Source organism: Berghia stephanieae, chromosome 13, assembly GCF_034508935.2.
Source record: "Berghia stephanieae isolate SIO BIC M18660-M18661 chromosome 13, UCSD_Bste_1.3, whole genome shotgun sequence".
NCBI classification, from domain to species: Eukaryota; Metazoa; Mollusca; class Gastropoda; order Nudibranchia; family Aeolidiidae; genus Berghia; species Berghia stephanieae.
The window spans coordinates 13,742,944-13,765,154 of NC_088372.1; the positions used below are offsets into that span (position 1 = coordinate 13,742,944).

General features: G+C 35.7%; 2 protein-coding genes across 2 annotated transcripts in view; one reads left to right on the forward strand and one right to left on the reverse strand.

Annotated features, from left to right (window-relative positions):
* The window catches only part of LOC144958925 (uncharacterized), a 58,239-nt gene extending 43,043 nt beyond the window's left edge, over positions 1–15,196 (reverse strand). The window contains exons 1-6 of the mRNA XM_078891223.1: positions 14,699–15,196; positions 14,191–14,277; positions 12,966–13,027; positions 11,932–12,148; positions 9,793–9,999; positions 2,803–2,901 (exon numbers count right to left, since the gene is read on the reverse strand). Of these exons, the coding sequence (XP_078747349.1) occupies positions 2,803–2,901; positions 9,793–9,999; positions 11,932–12,148; positions 12,966–13,027; positions 14,191–14,277; positions 14,699–14,762 (736 nt within the window). The 5' untranslated portion in view covers positions 14,763–15,196. The remainder of the gene's footprint in view (positions 1–2,802; positions 2,902–9,792; positions 10,000–11,931; positions 12,149–12,965; positions 13,028–14,190; positions 14,278–14,698) is intronic.
* Positions 1–22,211, forward strand: part of LOC144958594 (innexin unc-9-like) — a 576,099-nt gene that overhangs the window by 136,500 nt on the left and 417,388 nt on the right. The window lies entirely within an intron of this gene.

The following is a 22,211-nucleotide window of genomic DNA, read 5'->3' on the forward strand; positions in this document are numbered from 1 at the left end:
ATCGAAGAAAATTGATTTTAAAATTGGATGTGGATATTGTAAAACAGATCTATCTAACTCACAAATATTTCGTTGTCTTGCATCGGATGGATAGAAATGTTCACAAACTGCTACTTTTCTTAGAAGAAATAAATCTGGTTTTGTCTGTCGACGACACACATAAACACACACACACACACACACATACACACGGCATACAAAGAGAGAGATAGAGAGAGAGAGAAAGAGAGAAAGAGAGAGAGAGAGAAAGAGAGAGACAGAGAGAGACAGAGGGAGAGAGATAGAGATAGAGAGAGATAGCGAGAGAGGGAGAGAGAGAGAGCGAGAGAGGGAGAGAGCGAGAGATGGAGAGATAGATAGAGAGAGAGAGCGAGCGAGAGTGAGAGAGAGAGAGAGATTCGCTGTTTTATTAATATGATGAGCATGAACGGGCCATTGTCGTTGTAATCAATCTTATGTTAAATTTCGGTGTAAAAATGTGTCCATTAACTATTAAAATATTACGACCTTCCGCCAAGACATCATAAGATACCGTCGCCTAGGCATTCCACGAAGAAAATTAAATAATTCATCAAAAAAAGATGTCTGATGTCAACAAGAATCACCCATGTTGTCCAAGTGATCAAATTGGGGGTTAATAATCTTGCCCTAGGAAAAAAAGTGCCTGAAGCGGGGCTCGAACCCGGAACCTTCCGAGTCACAATGCAATGCCTTAACCACTTGGCCACTTTATATTAGTCGATTAAATTGACCCTCACCCAGTCCTCAACTCTCAAACCTCGGATTTCAATGAAGTGTGGCTGTGTGGTCTTGTATGGTATTGGCCATTGGCCTTCGGACGGGAAGGTCCAAGATTCGAGTCCCACTCTGAGTGGATATAGTTGAATCCTTGGAAAAGGCTCTTTGCTCGCAACCTCCCGTCGTACTCAGGTGTAAAATGAGTACCTGGCCATTAACACCGTTGTCTCTGTCGGAAAAACATGTATTGTCGATCGCTTAACAGACGTCATGTCTCGTCCAACGTGTTGCTGTTGGCTAAGGCCCACTTGTTAAGCATTTTGAATGCGTTTAACGGATATTGCTCAAAATAAATTCTCAAGTGCTCATGGTGAGTTGTAGTTATAGACGCAGTAGTATTAGTAGTAGTTGTTGTAGTAGTATTGGTAGTAGTAGTAGTAGTAGTAGTAGTAGTAGTAGTAGTAGTAGTAATAGTAGTAGTAGTAGTAGTAGTAGTAGTAGTAGTAGTAGTAGTAGTAGTAGTAGTAGTAGTAGTAGTGGTAGTAGTAGTAGTAAAAGTAGTAGTAGTAGTAGTAGTAGTAGTAGTAGTAGTAGTAGTAGTAGTAGTAGTAGTAGTAATAGTAGTATTAATAGTAGAAGTCGTTGTAATAGTAGTAGTAGTGGTAGTGGTAGTAGTAGTTGTACGGCGGAAATGCCATTGACTCCCACTCCATATCCAGGCATCTCCTTCTAACATAACATCGCCCGAAGTCGTGGAATACAGGTAGTGGTCTATAGTCTATAATACAGGAGCAGGTACGGTCAATTTCTCTAACCGTTGAGTTCAGGTGTCTGTTTGTTTACACTAACAATAAACCTTGTTTTGGTATGACTTCCTAAGATGTCCGTGGTCCATCGCTCTCTGACCCAAACAAACCCTTACTTTAGACATGGCCATTGACGTAATGACCCCTCAATTAAAGTTCTTCCACTTTGAGCCAATGGAATCACGGAATCTACCCTGTTCGTTTTAACATCAACTTGAGTCATCAGGACCATTATATGACCGGAAATCCTCTTGATGTTTTTTTTTATTTTTTTATTTTTTTTTTTCGGGAGGGGGGGGGGGTTAAGTTTTGGTTTGGTTGTTTGCTTGTTTTGCATTTATTGTTATTTTGTTTTTGTTTTTTTGTATAGTTTCTTTATGCTTTTGTTTACTTGTTGTTCATTTTTGTTGTGTGTGTTTTTGTTTGTTTTACATGATGCCAATTTAACGCTTATAAAACTCCTATTCAAGACTAATCAATAATACGGAATGGACGTTTTGATTCATTTCATGTTGTGTGGCTGTGACCTTACATAATGTGTGTTGCCGGTCGACCATCCTCCATGTAAATCTGTCTTCAGAGCATTTGGCGTATTCTGTGTTTGTGTTTTTTTATCAGTAATGTGTTCTGACTTAGATTTTTAAATAATGTCATTCTCGGTCCTCGACGTGCTAGATTCTGTTCAAAAATTATTTTTTTAAAATGAGCTTTTATATAGCGCAATATCCACGAAAATGTGCTCAAAGCGCTTTACAAGGGGCCCCTGGTCGACAGCACCATTTAACATGTAGGACGGGACATAACGCCTATTAGGCGATATTACAATTTTTCGGACAAAGACAACGCTGTTAACGGCCAGGTACTCGTTTTATACCTGAGTACGGTGAGAGAATGTGAGTAAAGAGTCTTTTCCAAGGACTCAACTATGCGCCGAGCGCGAGGCTCGAACCCAGGACCTTCCGATCCGAAAGCGAGTGTCATACCACTAGACCACATAGCCGCACAACAAATCCTGATAGTGCCAATATTTCAACCCCGTTCCTTCTCCATTATTATAGTATGTTACAGTGAATGACATAATCAGTCTGATGGTGAAAAGGTTTGAATTGAGATATTACCAAGTTTAGTTTATCCATAATGAGTTCTTGCTATAAATGATTAAGTCAACCCTTTTTGTACATCTTCGAAGCTTAATTTCACTTCTTAATATTTTTTACAAGTTGAAAAAGTATGAATTTTTTTTTAAGTTGCTGGATACCTTCCCCATACATCTCACCATAACTTGCGGCACTGCACTCTGGCTGAGGCCTGAGTTCTTCCAGTCTTCCCTTGGAATAGACCCTAAAGACAAATTTCCCTGAATAGAGAAAATTTTTATTATTTTTTAAAAAAGAAGTGCATTTATGTTTTTATTGGGTTTTTTTTTTTTGCTGTCCCCTGAAGAAGGGTTTTATTCCCAAAACGTTCCGTGTTTGGTATTTTGTTCCTTTTTGAAGCTGTTATATTTATAGTCAATTTTGTTTATTTCTTTTTTACAATCCACAGCTTCCAGAACCTTAGTATCATCCTGACAAAATATATCTAGTTTTTTTTTACATCAAACTTTCACTTTAAATAAAGGAATTCTTGCATCTCTCATTTTATTAGATGGTTGATGAAATTCTATAAACATTTGGAAACCATGTGAATATTCTAGATATTCATTTGATCAAATTTGACGGTGTAATTGTTTCCAATTTTGCATAGTGCCACTTAATGCCAAATCAAGAAGTGTCAGACACCCACCCACAAACTCACACACACACACACACACACACACACACACACATATGCATGAAATAAAAACAAAAAAACACTAAATAAAAGTGTTCAACTTTAAAATTAAGGGGAGCGGAAAATAGAAGGTTTCATGATGTACAAGTAACACGTAATACTTAAATTAATTTATTATTCATAATCACACACACACACACACACACACACATATATATAAATATATATATATATATATATATATATATATATATGTGTGTGTGTGTGTGTGTGTGTGTGTGTGTGTGTGTGCTGTTGGCCAGAGATCCCTTGTAAAGCGCTTTGAGCACATTTAGTGGATAAATGCTCTTTTTTTAAAGAGTAAATTTATATAACATATCTTTTCTTGGGTGGGGGGAAGAAATTATTTTTCTACCCTTTGATAAGATTCTGTGTGTGTGTGTGTGTGTGTGTGTGTGTGTGTGTGGTGTGTGTTACAGATATATCATTTCTAAAAGGATATATTAAATATATATATATATATATATATATATATATATATATATATATATATATATATATATATAAGTATCAATCCACTATTAAGGTGACCACTGTGAAATGCACCAATTGGAGGACCAAGCATATGTCTTGTTCAAATTGATTAAACTGTTCAATCTTTGTTCAAATGAGTATAGTTTGATTCCCTACAATGATTTATGAACACAATTCTGATGCTTGATGATCACAATGGTATATAGAAAATTACTCGGTCCCCCTAATGTTTTACTAAGTGTTTCTGTAGCTTTAAGGAGACATTTGGTAAAAACATGTTTTTAGGGAGACCACATTAAAAAACCCTTTTAGGGAGCCCAGTATATGTTTATATATGTGTATACCTAAGAGTGCATTTTCAAGTGAGCTACCACCAAATTGTCTAAAATAAAGTAAGTCCTTAAGATTAAGAGCTTCATGGCCATAGTGTCGAAGCTTATCCCAGTGTGCGTAGAGTGAAGTGGCCGAGCAACGCATTTACTAACTCCTGGGAAGGTCCATCCCTCAGAAGGGGCGCTCAGGGAAATAACCTGGGACTCAAACACGGCAAAAAATATTCCCAGTTGCTCCGTGCGCCATTGTTTTTGCAGTCCCCGACCCCTTTAGAAACCTGACGACCCAGGTTAAGATCAGAGATAGAAGGGACCAGGCAGAGGAGTTTATTTGTTGTTGTTGTATACCACTGAATGGACTTGGTTTGTTTTGTTTTGTTTTTAAGGGTTTTACGGCGCTTGCAACACATTAAGGTCATATCAGCGCCAGTAAAAAGGAAGAAAATGGGATAGTAAAAAGTTCTGGAACTACAATTAGAGCACCCAAGAAAAAGTAAGGCAAAGGGATTTGTTTCAAATAGGAAACAGTAGATTCCAAGAGCCCACTATCAAAGTACTTAGTTTGAGATCACCTAAACGTCTCATTCAGACACAAGCACAGGTCCCAACAAAGAGGGATACACTCAAATGTTTACAAAGCATAAATAATATGTAAACAAAACAATAAAGAGCATAACAGACAGATGATTTACAAGGGAAAAATATAATCTCCCAAAACTCGAACTATACATTTGACTGTTTCCCTCCCAGTCAGGTCCTGGACAAAACCAAGTAATCCCATCCCATCCCGAGACAAAGACAGAAAACAAGTTGGAAAACAGACATAGGGGGATAGAAGACGCAACGAGTACGTCCCTGCCCATTATGGGAAGTCGGGAACCCCACCCAGTGAGTGAATGGAGTTGGATGGATAGGACAGCAGATCTGATGGACACAATGAACGGCTTCAATCAACATCTCATTCACTTTAACTTGCACAATGCTTGCTTTGGTTTCGTGGTAGACAGTTCGTCTGACGCCCGAGTTGCCAGGGTTCGAATCCATATTTGTGGCGATGCAGAGTCATTGTAAAAGTCTCATTTACAGTCTCACTTGTGTTAATTGGAGTACGTTACTGAATTGTAACAACGTTGTTCGTGTCCATATAAATCTACTACCAGCTGCACGTTGAGCTCATTGTGGGTTTTATGATACATCAAGCTCGTGTAAAATTACATTTACATTTGACCGAAAAATGATACATAACGATAGAAGTCTACAAATCATATTGCAGGTTTATTTCAGTTCCAAAAGCCATCACAAACATTCATCCACTGTATCACATAAGTCTTTGGTCACCAAATAAAAGCATGAAGTTTGCTATGTGTACAGTGCAACATAAAAGGATAGAAACAGTTTTACTGATAAAACCCTCAAATGATAACAAACCAATATGTTGTTGCTGGTAAGTTGCTTAATTGCATTTGTTAAAAAGCATAAACTGTGAAGCAAAAGTGTTGAAAATCGTTTGAATAAAGTTTAATGCAAAAAAAATAATTCTTAAGCACTTTATGCCGTTCTAAGCTGTCGTTGCTGCATTTTTTTTCATTATTAATTATTATTATTCTGATTAAGGATGAGGGGATAAAGAAAGAATGAAATTAAATGCACAGAGGTGTCATTTCTTGACAGTCACCTCTAAAGATTGCAACTCTTAAAACTATCATAAAAAGAATAGTGAAATTTTACATTAGGTATCTAGAAAATGCTGAACATAAAGCTACATTGGCCAATTAAGTTAGGGTTAGTAGAAAGACTTTTTATTCTGCCATATCTGATTCTTTCAGATAGTTCTACATAGCTGCCAACTTTTCAAAAATAAAATAAGGAACGCTCATTTTGCCCGGGATGAGGGGCGATGTGTGCCGAAGCCCCCCCCCCCCCCCCCCCCTTCATCGAATCGCAACATATAAAAGTCAGCCTTTTTAATTACTATTACTAACACTAACAAGTTTGAGATGACAGAGGCTAGTCCAAATGTTGCTCAATTATCGGGTTTAGTACCAGCACATTTGAATCGTTAAAATGACACTTTCCACAATGATTGTTGTTTTGTTTTTAAGGGTTTTACGGCGCTTGCACACATTTAGGTTATATCAGCGCCAGTAAAAAGGAAGAAAATTGGATAGTAAAAAGTTCTAGAATTACAGTTGAAGCATCCAAGAGAAAGTAAGACATAGGGGAACTGGGAACAAATAGGGATCAGATGTAGATTCCAAGAGCGTATCACCAATGTACTAAGTTTGAGATCACCTATAAGTCTTATCCGGACACAAGAACAAAATCCAACAAAGAGGAACACACTCAAATGCTTACATTATACATTAAAAAATAACAAATATAGTAATAATACATAACAGAGAGATGATTTACAAGGAAAAAAATATCATCTCCCAAAACAATAAATATGCATTTGACTGCTTCCCTCCCAGCTAGGACTCCGGCGAGGGCCAGGAAAAAAACAAGTAATCTCATTCCAAGACAAAGACTGAAAGCATGTTGGAAAACAGATATAAGGGGATAGAAGACACAGTGTGTACCTCCCTGCCCGCTATGGGAGCTTTCCACAATGAGATCAAAATTCAGAACGGACAATATAAAGAAAGAATTCAACTGCCTCAACTTTGATAAGGACCAATACACAAGAAGCACGATTGTAAAATAAATGAAATAACTTAAGATGGTTAGAAATGCATAACTACCAACCTGGTACATCACTTGAGAGGGCGTTTTGGGGTAAAAATTAGGTGAGTTCAGATAAAAAGTAGACGATTGCATATATGTTTTCTTTCATGCAACATAATGGTCTTTAAGTAGTATACTATAATAGTAGTTATAGTAAAATGCACCTCTAAATATTAGAGAATTCCTACTTCTTTACTTTGACAAGATAAACACACCTAAAAATGGAGTATACTTATTTTTCTTGAACCTAAACCGTTACAAAAGCTTGCTTGAAAAAAAAAAAATTAAAATCAGATGAAGATGTTTTTAAAGGGATTAAATTTATATATATTCATAAATTAATAAAGGGAAATAATCATTGTCATCTTTAATCAATATAAGCAATTGATTTTCTTATTGAATACCTTCCAATCAAAAAGGTGGATTTAATTTTATTCTTAATTAAAATAATATTTGTAACAAATAGTGAAAGTATCAATACTGTCTTAGAATATTCAAAGTATATCGAGGCTAACATCCATATCCTATGCAAATCTCCAATACATTATGAAAGGTTTGAGTAAAATACAGGCGTCATATAAACGAATGGAACTTTTTTAATTGTTGAAAATCATTTATGTTAGAGGCATAATTCAAATTAAAGAGCTACACAAATGGAGATTATGCTCTCACTGGACACCAATAATAATGATAATAATAATAACAACAATAGTAGTAGTAGTAATAGTAATAATAATGGGATCAATAATAATAATTCATTAGGCTCACATGGCTTTTTTACCACAAATTAGTCAAAAATTACAAAATACGGATTTTGAACTAAAAATAAGCACTTACGGACTCAGGAAGTCAAATACGGAACAAATCCGTTTTTAACAGAACGGTTGGCAGCTATGGTTCTACAAAGCATTTGTCTCTCAAGCTGAGCAAATGAATGTTCATATAATATAAAAAAGGATATTGCAATGATGAACAGATTGTACTATATAAAGATAAAACGTTTTTGTAAACCCCCAAAATATGTCAATAACACTATACAATACAATGAATGTAATACAAATCAAATTCATGATTGTCATTACACCGATTGAAACGCTCTTTCCCTTCTATATTTATTTCTTTCATTAAAAATCTTTGTCTTCACCAAACTAATTAGTGTACCTTCAGGGATTCCTTTTTGTGAAAATACCCTGTGGTGTTTTAAGAACAGAATAATTTCAGACTTTCTAGGTAATGATCCCCTTGAACCATGTGCTGAAACATCTTCGACAAAGTTTTTAAAATATGACTTGACTCTATCTGTATCCTCATCTGACCATGACATGTATCTCCGATTTTTGCTTGAATTCCTCTTGGGTTCAGTTTGTTTTGAAGAACACGTAAGCTGATTTGGCACTCCTGCTTCACCATCAAATATTTCTTCTTGATTTGCAGCTGTTACTATGGATGTTCCAAAATTTGCATTTGAGTCTCTATTCACTACAGAGTCATTTGTTTCAATGTTACAATTTCCTTCCCCAGTGACCGATGCTGAGTTATCAATTTGACCCAAAAAATGACCAACTTCTGTTATTTCTCGTATTGCAAGTGGACACTGATAAATGTTTTGATTGATTGATTCACTGTGTCCCATATGTCGATAGAAGACATCTCTCTCGTGTTGTGGGACATCAAGTAAGGCAAATAATGTCGAAGCTCGGTGCCTGAATTTATCAGCTATTAACAACTGGGGTTTCTCTAAATCCTTTACTAAGGAAGTGACATATTTGATGGCAATGTAACCACTTACATGATCTTTGGATATTCCTGTATTTGGAAAAAGAAATGGGTTGTCTGAAATATCAACAGCTTTACGCTCCTGTGCAAGTTTCCTTAAAGGCTGAATTGTGTCATTGGGTATCAACACAGGGACCAACATCTTGCTTCCCTTTCCAGACTGATAGGCCAGCTTATACTTCTCAAGTAACGCTTTTTCCAGAGGATCAGTGACATGTTGTACAAGCTGGGGATCAACCCATACACCTGAATCTGCATCATTCCAGTCTTTTAACAACATCCTTGCGGGTTCTCCGCCTCTCCTCGCATTAAACATTGTAAGCCTAGCTACGATGACATTGCGAAGCCTAACAAACATATGTGAATCAAATAATTGATAATCATCCTCACAAATACGGACCATCTCTTCAGTAATAAATTGCCGTAGCTTCTTTATATCATTCTCTAATGGCATCTCTTTGGGTTTTCTCAAATTTGTTCTCTTTGCTTCACATTGAACTCTGGCTGTAAAAAAAATACTATCCCAATTATAATCCAGGACAGCTTTGAACAAATCTATCTCTGCGGATTCTTCCATTTTGTTTTGCATTATATATTCCCCTTTTAAGAAATTAATTAACTTTTTCAATATAAATCCAATTGAAAGCTTCAAGCCTGCTTTCAATGTCCCATCCTCTTTCAAAGTCATTTCAGAAATGGTTTGCGATATTTCATTAAAGTTACAACGCTTCACCACGTCCTCTCCAGAGAAAGAAGGTTGATTCGTTCTCTTCCTAGTTTTTAAAATCAAATTTCCTAAGATGCGTAAATCACTCATTATAACTTTTCTCTCCTTCTTTGAACTTTTACTCCACAATTTTGTTCCTAACAATACTATAGCTTTGTCTGATCGACACAAATTTCCCACTTCATCATTCCGAAATTTGTCAAGAATATTCTCCTTTATTTCTTTACTTGCATTGGGAGCCACGGGATAAAATTTTACAACCCCAGTACACAGAGCATGCTCAGTACTACATTTCTTTTTGTGTTCATAAACCCTTCGTCCAGAGTAAAACCCTTACAGCCAGCACACATAACAACTTCATGTGACCCTTGTGCTCTCTCACGCATAACTATTGAATTGTTTCTAGTGTTTGAATAAAAAATGCCCTTTTTCTTGAGATAATCCATTGTTCTATCCCTTTCCTTTACAGGCTGTTTCATGGCCTCTGTAACTTCTGTCTCATCTTTGTGTTTCCTCATCAAATGCCTTGAGAGTTTTGTTTGCAACTGTCCACAGTATGGACAGGGTCTCCTTGGCTTTTTGTATTTCTCTGGAAAAAAAAGAAGAAAATAAAGCACATCATGCTATGAACTATGAAAATAAATCAATAGACAGATCATATGCACATCAGCTACATGACAGCGATAGAGAGGAATAGCATTCCAAATATTTAAGGCCTGGACAAGTAACTGTCATAATTCCTTCTTGTTATATACTTTTCTACCATCTATTCCTTTGGAAGAGGTATGTTAGATTTGTGGAGACCTCTGCCACATAACAAATCCAGTGAAAAGACGCCATATTTTTGTTTTGAAATAGAAATAAATAGATCAATCCACCCACTTCACTGGGTTCAGGGTTCCCTCTTCATTATAATCAAAATATGAACATAAATCGGAATAGTAACACATTGAAGTCTCATCTGAATACATAGATTGTCCTTTGTTGTTTCAGCGAAAAATCAGACAGAATGTCAAAAGAATTTTAGGTTTTTCCCCAACCACCCCTTGGAGGTATCAGTATCAGCGGAATGGTAAGCGTCATGTTTTTTACGTTGAGCAACAAAATTTACTCCAAATGCTTCACTCGACCCAGGCGGAAAAGCAATCAAGAATAGACCCAAGTCCTATCCAAAGACTAACATTTCATTTAAGTTTATTGTAGGCCCTTGGCCAATCGACAAAATTCAATTCACATACATTATTTACAACAATCAGAAATTAATTATATCAATAATAGTAATAGAATGCAATGAAGGCAATATCATAATAATAATAATAATAATAATAATAATAATAATAATAATAATAATAATAATAATAATAATAATAATAATAATAATAATAATAATAATATAATAACAGTAGCGGCTATAAGTAACAATTAATATAGTAACAAAAGTAATAATAGACTATAGTTCATAGTCATAACAATGACTTTCTTTGTCATTGAGGGAGTGAGAAAACATCACCGGCTGGCAGAACAAACAGCCGACATCAATCAAACGTCCTCCAGACCGGTTGAGCATCGGCTTCATTAATTCCTTAAAGACTTCCCCCCCAACTGCCTGAACGATGCTGATGCCCAGACAACTTAATCCTGATTTATATTTTGTGGGAATGAAATATGACATGTATATGCCGGAAATATTTCAATAACAAACACACTGTTCAGATAGAAAATATTTGAGTCTTGCCTTTGTTAATTGATACAGGTAAGTTAGGAAAATAAATGCTAGTAAAAACGATCAGCAAGTTCGTGAACACTGCTTCTCAACTCGAACATATGTTTTCATCAAATCTACACACATCATGTTGTGAGCTGAATTTTAATGATCTCAGTTGTCATTGAAAGGAAACCCAAGAATTTTAGAATAAAGAAAAATATTGAACCTGGAAGTCAAAAGGGTTTGTAGCACAGCAGGCATTATCAAAGTATAATTTTAGTACCGACAAATTAAAAAGAAAATGTGCTTTTCTTTAAATGCTCCCAATCATCATATACTGTTTAGGTTGCAAGATTAATAAAAATGTTATCTACTCTGATTCTCGTTAAGTTTCCAGCTGGTCTGTGAAAAAGAGCCTTAAGCATCATAGAAATACAAAGAAACAGTTTTAATATATAGATGGGTTGTAACAAAAAAAACCATTTTAACACTTACAATACAAGCAATTTAAGTCTATTACAGACAAAAAAAAAACCCAATAAAATAAACATGAACATTTTTATGGCTGGTTTCACTGATATCACTCACACATTGGGGTTTCAGATTCTAAGATGTCCACCCTATCAAATTTGGATTTGTGCTTGTTATGTAAATGGTAGCGTATTTTGCGACGCAGCACTGCCAAAACAGAAAAAAAATGCAATAACACAAATGCAGCACCATGGAGGGGGTGGAAGTTTTCTTTTAAAAGGAATGGGTAAATTAAAATTGATCCCACAAATATCAAAGGAGAAGAATGACAAAAAAATGACTCACCATTGCACGTAACACGTTGGTTTGCAAGTGTATAGCATTCGGGTTGAACCTGGGTCCCAGACTGGCAACGAGGTTCAGTCTGTGATAGTTGTGGATGAGGCTCTGACTGAGTTGGGGAATGAGCACTAGGTTCCAAAGACAATGATGTACTCAGCATTGGGTACCTCACAGAGTACGTAGAGGAATCAGACTCGGAGTCAGCAACAAAATCGGGACCCTGTATATTTTGTGGAAAAGATGACAGATCAATCAATTTATTCATGTTGACAATAAACATGAAGAGCCATTGTTTAATAATCCAACTAAACAATTAGCTGGTTAATAATGCAAGTATAATAAAAAAGAGTTGAGAAAGGCAGACATATTGTCTAAGTATTTAATATGTTCAACTGTGCTTGGATAAATATAGATACACCAACCAGGGTTTCAGTAAACCGTTTTTAACCAACTCTTTAAATCCTACACCAGGACCAACAACTACAAAACAATTTTTTATATCACTACGATTCTGGACATATAAACGGTTGTCATTGCAACAATATGAACTTCCTAACCTTGCAACTGCAATATAGTTAACAAAAAAAGTTGATAAACATTACGATGCAAGAGAATTTGGACAAAATGCGAGATCAAAAGTATAATCCCAACAGAAGCTATTTTAATTTTTCCTGGAAACGCATCATTTTCACATTTTGTCAAATAAAAAAACAAACGACTTCAAATGTGAATGGCTCATCAATGAATATCACTTCAAAATATAACGAGGAAGGTTTAAAATAGTGTTATTGTTGGCGAAGTCCACTGCAAAGAAAAATTTTTAACAACAAAAAACTAGGAGATCTCACTGGTGTAAAACAGTGTTGTCCTTGTCCTGAAATATTGTATTGCGCCTAACAGACTGCAGGTCTCATCTTTTGTGGCAAATGTGTTTTGTCCACCACAAAATATGTTGATGTGAAGCATTTTGAGCATGGTGCCAACTGTGGATAAACGCTATACAAATGTTATGATTTTATTTTAATGTACATACTTACCACAAATGAATCATGTGATATGGAACTTTGTTCTGCATCACTTTCAGGCTCTGAGTTGGAGTCTATATAGAAAATAAAAACAACAAAAAAAAAGCTGAAGACTATCATGTGCAAGTTTTTCTCTAAACTCTTAAACAAAAAATCATGCCATCTTGTGCTGTAAAAGGATTTTTTAAAAATTATTTACCTTATGACTATTGTCCTTTGGAAAAAAAAAGAAAATTAAGTCCGAAACCTTCTGGCTATTTTCTTTTAAATTTCAAGAACGTCAGAGTTGGCAAGGGAGGACGGAAATATAATTCCAGAAACCAATCTGTCTATAATCATATCCATATGATAGTTTTTCGTTCAAGATTCAGGTACAGTCCACTTAGGATAATCGCAATACCTTGGGATCATCGAAAATGTTGGGATTAACCGAAATTCAGTTTCCTGTCCACTATTTCAACATTTTACACATTTATTGTCAACTCAAACCAGTAAATAATATTCTTAGTCCACCACATACAGAGCAATTTGATTGAAACAAAAACCATATGGCAGCCCCGTGTAGATTTGTCAACCAAAAGCAGCTATGAAGCAAGCCGATATCTTATTCAGATTGGAAGAAGTTTCAATCTTTTTTCTCAACAATTCAACATTTGTCAGAGTTAAAGAGATTAGCCTTAATGAGAGACAATAAGCTCTCACCAAACTCGTTGGTCACAATGCACAGTTGTTAATCCTAAAACAAAGGATATCGCTCAGTCTCTCTTTATAACTGTCATTTATAACCTGTTGTCAAGATTATGACCAGCCCCACCCCTCTTCTATTTAATGGCCACCGATGACGTCACAAACCCATACTGCAGAGCCCCGCCCTCTTTCGACTCTAACAGAGTGGTGACACACTACTGTAGCATTAAATCCTGCTCACTCTCGATTCTTCAACCTGTCACGATTTCATCCATGATGAAATTTAATCATGATATACTGTTTGATTTCTTGAATTTACCACTTTTTAAAAAACCGAAGTTTGTTGCAATTAACCAGTGACTTTTATATAGAATTATTTCCATTGCTTAGGAAATATTGTGATTAACCGAAAGTTGCGATTAAACGAGTTGCAATTATCCGGAGTGGACTGTAATAGTATTACACATCATGACTCAAAAAAAAAAAAAAAAAAAAAGCAAACTATGTGTACCTAAATGTTATTCATTTCCTCATCAAATTACATTCTTACCATTAACATCATAGATCACATCAAAAGGGTTGTCTGGATTGACAGCAAGACATTTTTCAGGATTTTTAAAGCTCAAATCTCTCTGATCTGAAGTTACAAAAGAAATAGCATATTCTCAACATTAAACTATGATTTTGTGATGGCTGTGATATGGCATACTGTATGCATAAAGCAAGATGCAAAGACAGGTTTAAGTTTAAATTATTTTATATTCTTTTCAAAAATCCATTCTAGTTTTGCCAAAAAAAATAAACACGAGAAGTGTTGAGTTGGATAAAGCTAAAACTAAAAGTAGTAGTGGTAGTAGTAGTAGTAGTAGTAGTAAACGACAGATCTTACTCACTAGTGTGAATCTACAGTCTACAGAAGTTCCCGAATTATCTGACTCCACTTCCAAATGACTGACTGACAAGTGACAATCATCAATCGGTGTGTGTGTGATTGTGATGTCTACCCTATTGAAAATCTTAAATCAACAGTGATGTAATAAGAATGGCCAATAACTTACCATTTAAATTATCTCGGTGTCTCTTCAATGATGCCTCCAGCATCAATTTACCCCACGATGCCATAGACGTCTAGTTTGGAACTCAGCAAGTGACGAAAAAATACTTGCGGCTATAGAGAGGACGTCCGTCGGCCACTCTCTCCGCAAGTCAGTTGTTATCAGATAATCATTGGTTCTTGAAAAATATAGAAACACAGCGGTTCATTTAAAAAGACTCTTTTGTAGATCAAGATATAATGTTAGGTATTGCACTTTAAAATCTCTTCAGACATAGAACGGGTCAACTTGACGTCTAGACCAAATCATTTCGAAGATCGATATGGCAACAGCAACGCCTGGAATGGAGGATTTAAATGCGGCATCTGACGATTCTACTGCTATGACAGAAGATGCTCCATTTCACGACGTCGAGATGGCTTCAACTGGCATCAGGCATCAACATGCTACTCAATAATGGGTTTGATGAAGCGTTTGACTAAGAATTAAAGCTGATAACTGATAACCACCTACTACTGACTTGCGGAGTGAGTGAGTGCCGAGTGCCTCTTTATGCGCGAAATTGACTAAACATACGTTTCACGAAAAAAAGAGTTACTATGTTTGCTTGTCTCTTGTCACCAAGATAAGAATCCGGACCAAGATTCGATAAATCTGTTTCTAAAAATAGATTATAATTCGTATATCTTGTTCATTCCTCAGTTCATCAACTTTCACACAATTTTATATTAGGTTTTCATTACTATAAAAATCCATATAATGCTCTAGAATTTTAGAGAAAATTTCGGAAAGATATATTGCCTCACTATTGAAATATATCGATGAAAACACTGGTACCCCTATTGTACTTTTTTCAGGCGGTCACCTTATTGACCAACGTGAAAATTTAGGCATAACTCTTCTTACTGTGGTGTTTAACAAATAACTTCAATACTATGATTTACAATTATATATCCTTGACGGTTGGGTTGACAACTTTAAACTAAAAATAGAAAAGTGAATGTGCTAGAGGTCAAATCAATAGGGGGACCGGATTTTGGTCTCCCTATTGGTAAAGTACTGTAAAATGAACTAATAGGGGTACCAAAAGTCTCCCTATCCGGTATTAATACATATATATATATATATATATATATATATATATATATATATATATATATATTATATGGTGTACAGCTGTCGGATTTCAGATGTTTGATGGTCAGTGATGGAATCAGAGCCAGCATGGAATTAGACATGGCACGAGTTTCACCTGTCTGCATAACTATCACGTCATCATTACCTGTATGACATATTACGTTGATTAGAAGGGGTGGGGGGGGGATGAGTTTGTGTATCTTGTGTGTGTGTGTGTGTGTGTGTGTGTGTGTGTGTGTGTGTGTGTGTGTGAAAGTTTGTTTTGTGTTTGTGTATGTTGGAAAAATAACATCATTTGTAATATCGCCCCACATGCGTTTTGTCTCGTCCTCTCTGTCAAGTGCTGCAGTTGGTTATGGGCCCCTTGCAAAGTGCTTTAAGCACGTTTAGTGGATATTGCCCTTTATAAATGCTCATCTATTTTGATTTTGTTTTGTATTTTGTGTGTGTGTGTTTTTTGTTGTTGTTTTTTTTTTAATTTGGGGGGGGGGGGGGGGTCTATTTGATTTTGTTTTCTATGGGGATTTGTTTGTTTGCTTTTGTTTTGTGTTGGTTTCGCGTTGTTATTCTATGGGTTTTATTTATAGTATTTGATTTGTTTGGGGCGGGGGGGGGGGGGGGGGTGCGGGTTTATTTGTTTTGTTGTTGTTGTTGTTCGTTTTTCTTTGGTTATTTCCATGTAAACGAAGACAGATCCTGTGGACGTTTCGGGTTTCGCCGTTGTTTGTGGTTTCCTCTTTATCAGCAATACACGATGTTTTGTGGATAAACGGGAAACCCGAAACGTCCACAGTATCTGTCTTCGTTTAATTGATTAGAGTTTACATTTCAATACTTAACGTTACTTTTACGTTTACTATAGTGACGACTAACTACTAAATCTCCATTTTAACTAAAACATGCAGATGACGAATCTTATTCTCCAGAAAAATATGGACTCTTTCTCAAAAAAAAAAAAATAAAAAAAAAAAGAAAAGAAAAAAGGTAAAAGTAACAAAGTTGAAATCATTTACAGGGTCTATTTAAAGTACTCTTACATTCTTTCAGATGGGAATCCAAGGTACTCCCAAGGTGGTAGGTATAGCGAGGAGGAATACCATCGGGAATTCCACAGCTTGAAGACTTCAACAATACCATAATAATACATCACTGAGTGAAGATTACGTGAATACTAATACTAAGCTGCTAAAAGCTGTGGACTGTAAAAAGCATTAAATGAGAATTTGAAAAATGAACATAACGAATTTTTAACGCGCAACTGTCTGTGATCTAAATTAATTACTATTTTTTAAAATATACCTACAAATTCGGACTAGAGGCCAGAGGTATGGTCTATCTCAATTTATCAAATTAATATATAAAGTGTCGCTATTGGTTCTTGGTTGTTTATTTTTTTTACATTTTTGTGCATTTGCATATATATTATATATATATATATATAATATATATATATATATATATATATATATGTGTGTGTGTGTGTGTGTGTGTGTGTGTGTGAGTACATTGTCGCCATAGATTCTCAACTTTGTGTTTATACATTTTTATGCTCGCCACGTCTGTAAACGAATTTCCATTCTTTTCGATGAATAAAGTATATATTATATTATATTATTATCATTATATTAACAACAACAACAACAACAACAACAACAACAACAACAACAACAACAACAACAACAACACAACAATGACGACAACAACATCAAACTTAACACAGAGTGTGCTGGGCTCAAAACCCTTTCGCCAGTATTACTGCTTTTTAAAAAATATATATTTATTTATTATTATTTTTTCCTGAGGGAGGGTTTTGACCCTGGAACTCTGTGTTAATTTTAGTTCTGTTTAAATAGCGTTTATATTCATTTTATTTTATTCAATGATTTCCATCGGTCCAAAATGGATGGCAATTTACAGTGGGATTTATCCCATCCAATCAATCTTAGAATTTACCAAGATTTGACTTTGTGAAGTCCCAGATTTGAGAGTTTTTGCCAAGATGAGGGTCATTTAAATCGATTGATATTTGAAGGATGAGTTTTCTGGCCAAATTTTTAAATACAAGTTTTCTTACAGAGTGTGGCAGTTATCTGGTTAAACATGAGACAATTGTAGTGAATATTATTCTTGTAAAGCGTTTTGTGTTATATATTTTAAAGCGATATGTTAAATCGAAGGTTAATAGGATTCAATAGTCTGATGTCACGTCGCCCAGCAACGAGCAGCTTGGTTCTAAACAAAGAAAATCGGGACTTTTTATTCTCCATGCTGGCGAGAACTTTTCCATGTGTCATGAGATCAGAATGTATAAAAGTCAAAACATGATCAGATTTATAATGTTTTTCTCCTCTGGATACAGTTTTATTCTCGTTGGAGGAGTATCTCATTAGGTCATTGTTCCGATAGTTTACAACCAGTTGCTAAGTTACTATGCGTCATTACGAGGGAAGTTACATCATGACTGTTGAAGGCTAAAGACAAGAATATTTTGACAAGTTGGAGGTTATTCTATTCCAGTTATAGATGCTATGCGCTTGTTAAGAAACTCACAACACTGCCATCGGGAAATATAACGGACCAACACATAAAACTGTGTGTAACCTTGATCGTTTCTAGTTTGGTTAATACAGTTTAGTGAGAAGTACTAATAAACATGGATGGGGAAAAAACAATACCAAAGACCGGAGTGGCGCCAACTTCGTTCTATCTATAGATCGTCACTCGAGTGTTTGTTATTGTTTTTGCCATCCACGTTTATAAGTAATTCTCACTTAACTGTATTATCCAGACTATAAAAGTTCATGGTTACACAGTTTTGTGTGTTGGTCCCAGTATACTTCAGGATGGCAATGTTATGAGCTTTTTAGCCAAGCGCATACTATCTATATACTACCAGTGATTTTGTTCAAAATGATAATCAAACTGAAAAAAAAAACTGCGATTTTCCGTTTACAGGAACCCAATGTGTTCGCTCAAATCTAATTTCTCACGAGATAACATCTCACAGTTCATCGTGAATTTATTACTATCTCACATGGCGGTGTTAGTGCGTTACTAACTGTGTCTCGAAGTGGCAATGTCAAATGTTTTAAATTGTGACCAGAGTTTGGAGAGGCAACAATACGCTTCAACAGTCATGACGTCACTTCCTTCGTAACTTAGAAACTGGCTCTAAACTATCGGAACAATGGCGGACGCCCTTATGAAATAGTTCTCCGACGAGCATAAAAGTGTATCCAGAGGAGAAAAACCATTATAAATCTGATCATGTTTTGACTTTTATACATTCTGATCACATGACGTGTGAAAAAGTTCTAGCCAGCATAAAGAATAAAAAGTACCGATTTTCTTTGTTTAGAACCAAGCTGGTCGTTGCTGAGTGGACCTGACATCAGACTATTGAATCCTTTTATCGCGAAGGCTGTTTAATTATACACTCACGTGATTATTATCGCCTCATGTGTCAATGAATTAAATGAAATCAGTGTCGGTTTTTAGCGGCTTTACAGAATTATAATATGAGACACTCAGATTGTGTCTTGGAAATCCCTAGTTCAAAAAATCTCTCTCTTGTTGCCCTAAAGTTTGGCCTCAATATAAAGCTCGTATTTAATTTACTCACCATACTCAGGTGTAAAATGGGTACCTGGCAGATTATTACGCTGCCTCTATTGAGACATAACAAGTTGTAATGCAACTTACAGACCTTATGTCGTCATGTCTTGTCTTATTATAATAATAATAATAATACTTTATTGCATCCCAAAAAGGAAATTTTTTGTACAGACGTGTTATAATTTACATAATAAGATAAAAATACAATGGAAATAGGATGTATATATGAAAAAGGAGTAGCTCCATAACCAGAGCTGCGCTTTATAATATGAATAATTTCAACACTGTAAAATAGTCAAAACTGTCACTATAAATTAAAAATTGAAAAGATTGAAAAACAAATAAATTAATAATTTAATATTTACATTTTTTGAAAGTAAAAATGCGAAATAATTGTATAAAATGATTATTGCTTGTTGTTATAAAGCCTAATACTGGACGGCAGAAATGATTTTCGGTGTCTCTCTGTTTTCGTTGAAATAGAGAAAGGGCGACCACTTCTTTCTGACATAATAACTGATGGTCTTAGTGGATGATACTGGTCATTTAATATTTTAGTTATCTTATTTATACAAAATTTCTCGTATAAAAGATCTACATCGTCAACATCATTTATATAGCGTTTAATAGATTTTTTAATATTTGAATTTATTTTGTTCCTTTCCACTGCTAAGCAATTGCCTCCCCAAGCTGTTATACAAAATGACAAAACACTTTCGATTACTGCTCTATAAATAATGTGCAGAGGGTTTTATCTATTCTAAACTGAGAGAGTTTTGATAAAAAATATGTACGTCTGCACATCTTATGCCTAATTATTTTCAAGTGTTCATCCCACTTGAGCCTGTCATCAATTGTTACACCAAGGTATTTGTAGTGAGGAACTCGCTGGACGAATTGGTCCTTTAATTTTAACGGTTCTATCGGTTCCTTCACTCTCCTAAAGTCGATCACTAGCTCCTTTGTCTTGCTTATGTTAAGCTCTAGGTGGTGGGCATCACACCAAGACACAAATCTATCATTTCTTGCCTATAAGCCACTTCGTTGCCATTTGTTATGAGGCCTTGAAGAGCGGTGTCATCTGCAAACTTTATCAAAGGTACACTCAGGTTTTGACTTCTACAGTCATTCGTGTATATTGTGAATAATACAGGGGACAATACACAACCTTGAGGAGCACCAGTATTTGTAGTTATACAGGAAGATATGTTTTGTCCTAATTGAACATATTGTGCTCTCTCCGTAAGAAATTCGAGCACCCAAGCAATTATATACTTGTTTAGATTCAGACTAGTCAATTTTTGAACAACCAACTGAGGTTGCATTGTATTGAACGCTGAAGAAAAATCTGCGAAAAGCAATCTGCAATAGCTCTTAGCGTGATCTAGATGCCTGTAGATGTTGTTTGTAAACAGCAAAATGGCATCCTCTACGCCACGTCCTGGTTTGTAAGCAAATTGATGACTATCACTCAATGGCATAAACTGGTTCCTAATTTTAACAAGAACAAGTTTTTCTAAAGATTTCATGACTATTGAAGTCAGTGCAACAGGTCTGAGATCGTTCATAGATTCAAGTTTTTCTTTTTTTGGAACAGGAATAATTTTTGAAGTTTTCCAAATTTCAGGGATCGAAACGCATTGGAGGGACCAGTTAAAAATATGTGTATAAATGGGGGACAGTTGATGGGCACATTCTTTTAATAATTTTCCTTTCAATCCATCCGGCCCAGCAGCCTTCCTCTCGTTTAGTTTCGAAAATACGAATCTCGTTTCTTCTTCACTGACCTCAATAGTCATTTCATCTTCCAAAGCCCTGTCTAATTTATGTTTTACCATTACATTATAAGAGTTGTTGTTGACACCCTGTCAGGCGCATCTAAAAGCCTAAATACTCATGCAGGTTTATCTCAGATAGTTTTTTAAAGATAAGTGTCAATAAAAAAAGGTACATAACAGGAATAATGTTGTAATTAGTCTGTTGCTGCAGGAATAAATGAAGTTAAGACCAATGAAGATTGTAAAAATGTGAAAATCCGCCATATATCATAGGTATCAGAAGAATGTATCTTATACAATGTTAAATAGATAAACTTTCAATCGCGACAAATGCTTGTTTGTGTTATTATTTTAAAGTAGTTCTTCAGAGCCACTACTTCATGGAGACGAGTTTAACCCAGTTTCTATGGCTTAAAACGGACAATAGCTTTTGCTTGCTACCCTTTGGATGGGACGCTAGTCTATCGAAAAGTACTGTCCGCCAGATCTAACAGACCCAGTTACCCAATCACAGGGGTTGAGAGGAAAGAAAGCTCGAATTCACCCGGGGTCGATCCCGGTGCCATTCCGAAATAAGCAAACCTGTTAATAATAACGTGAGAGGTCCCGATAGCTCACTTGGTAAAGCACTCAAACAATTGAACCACTATCGATCCCAACTTCATCAGAGAGTTTTTTTTCTCACCCCCTCACTCACCAGTGATTCGGTCGCTGTTCAATCTGGTGAGAAATAATTTGATATAGACTAGCGTTCTATCCAAAGGATAGCACGGAATTGTTCCATTGAAAGTGACAGAACAGCGGAGTAAACTTCTTGGACTATTATTTTAATTTTAAGATGTTACCTTTTTTTACTTGTGCGGCTATGTGGTCTGGTGGTATGACACTCGCTATCGGATCGGAAGGCCCTAATCCTGGGTTCGAGCCTCGCTCTGCGAATAGTTGAGTCCTTGAAAAAGATTGTTTACTCACAATCTCTCATCGTA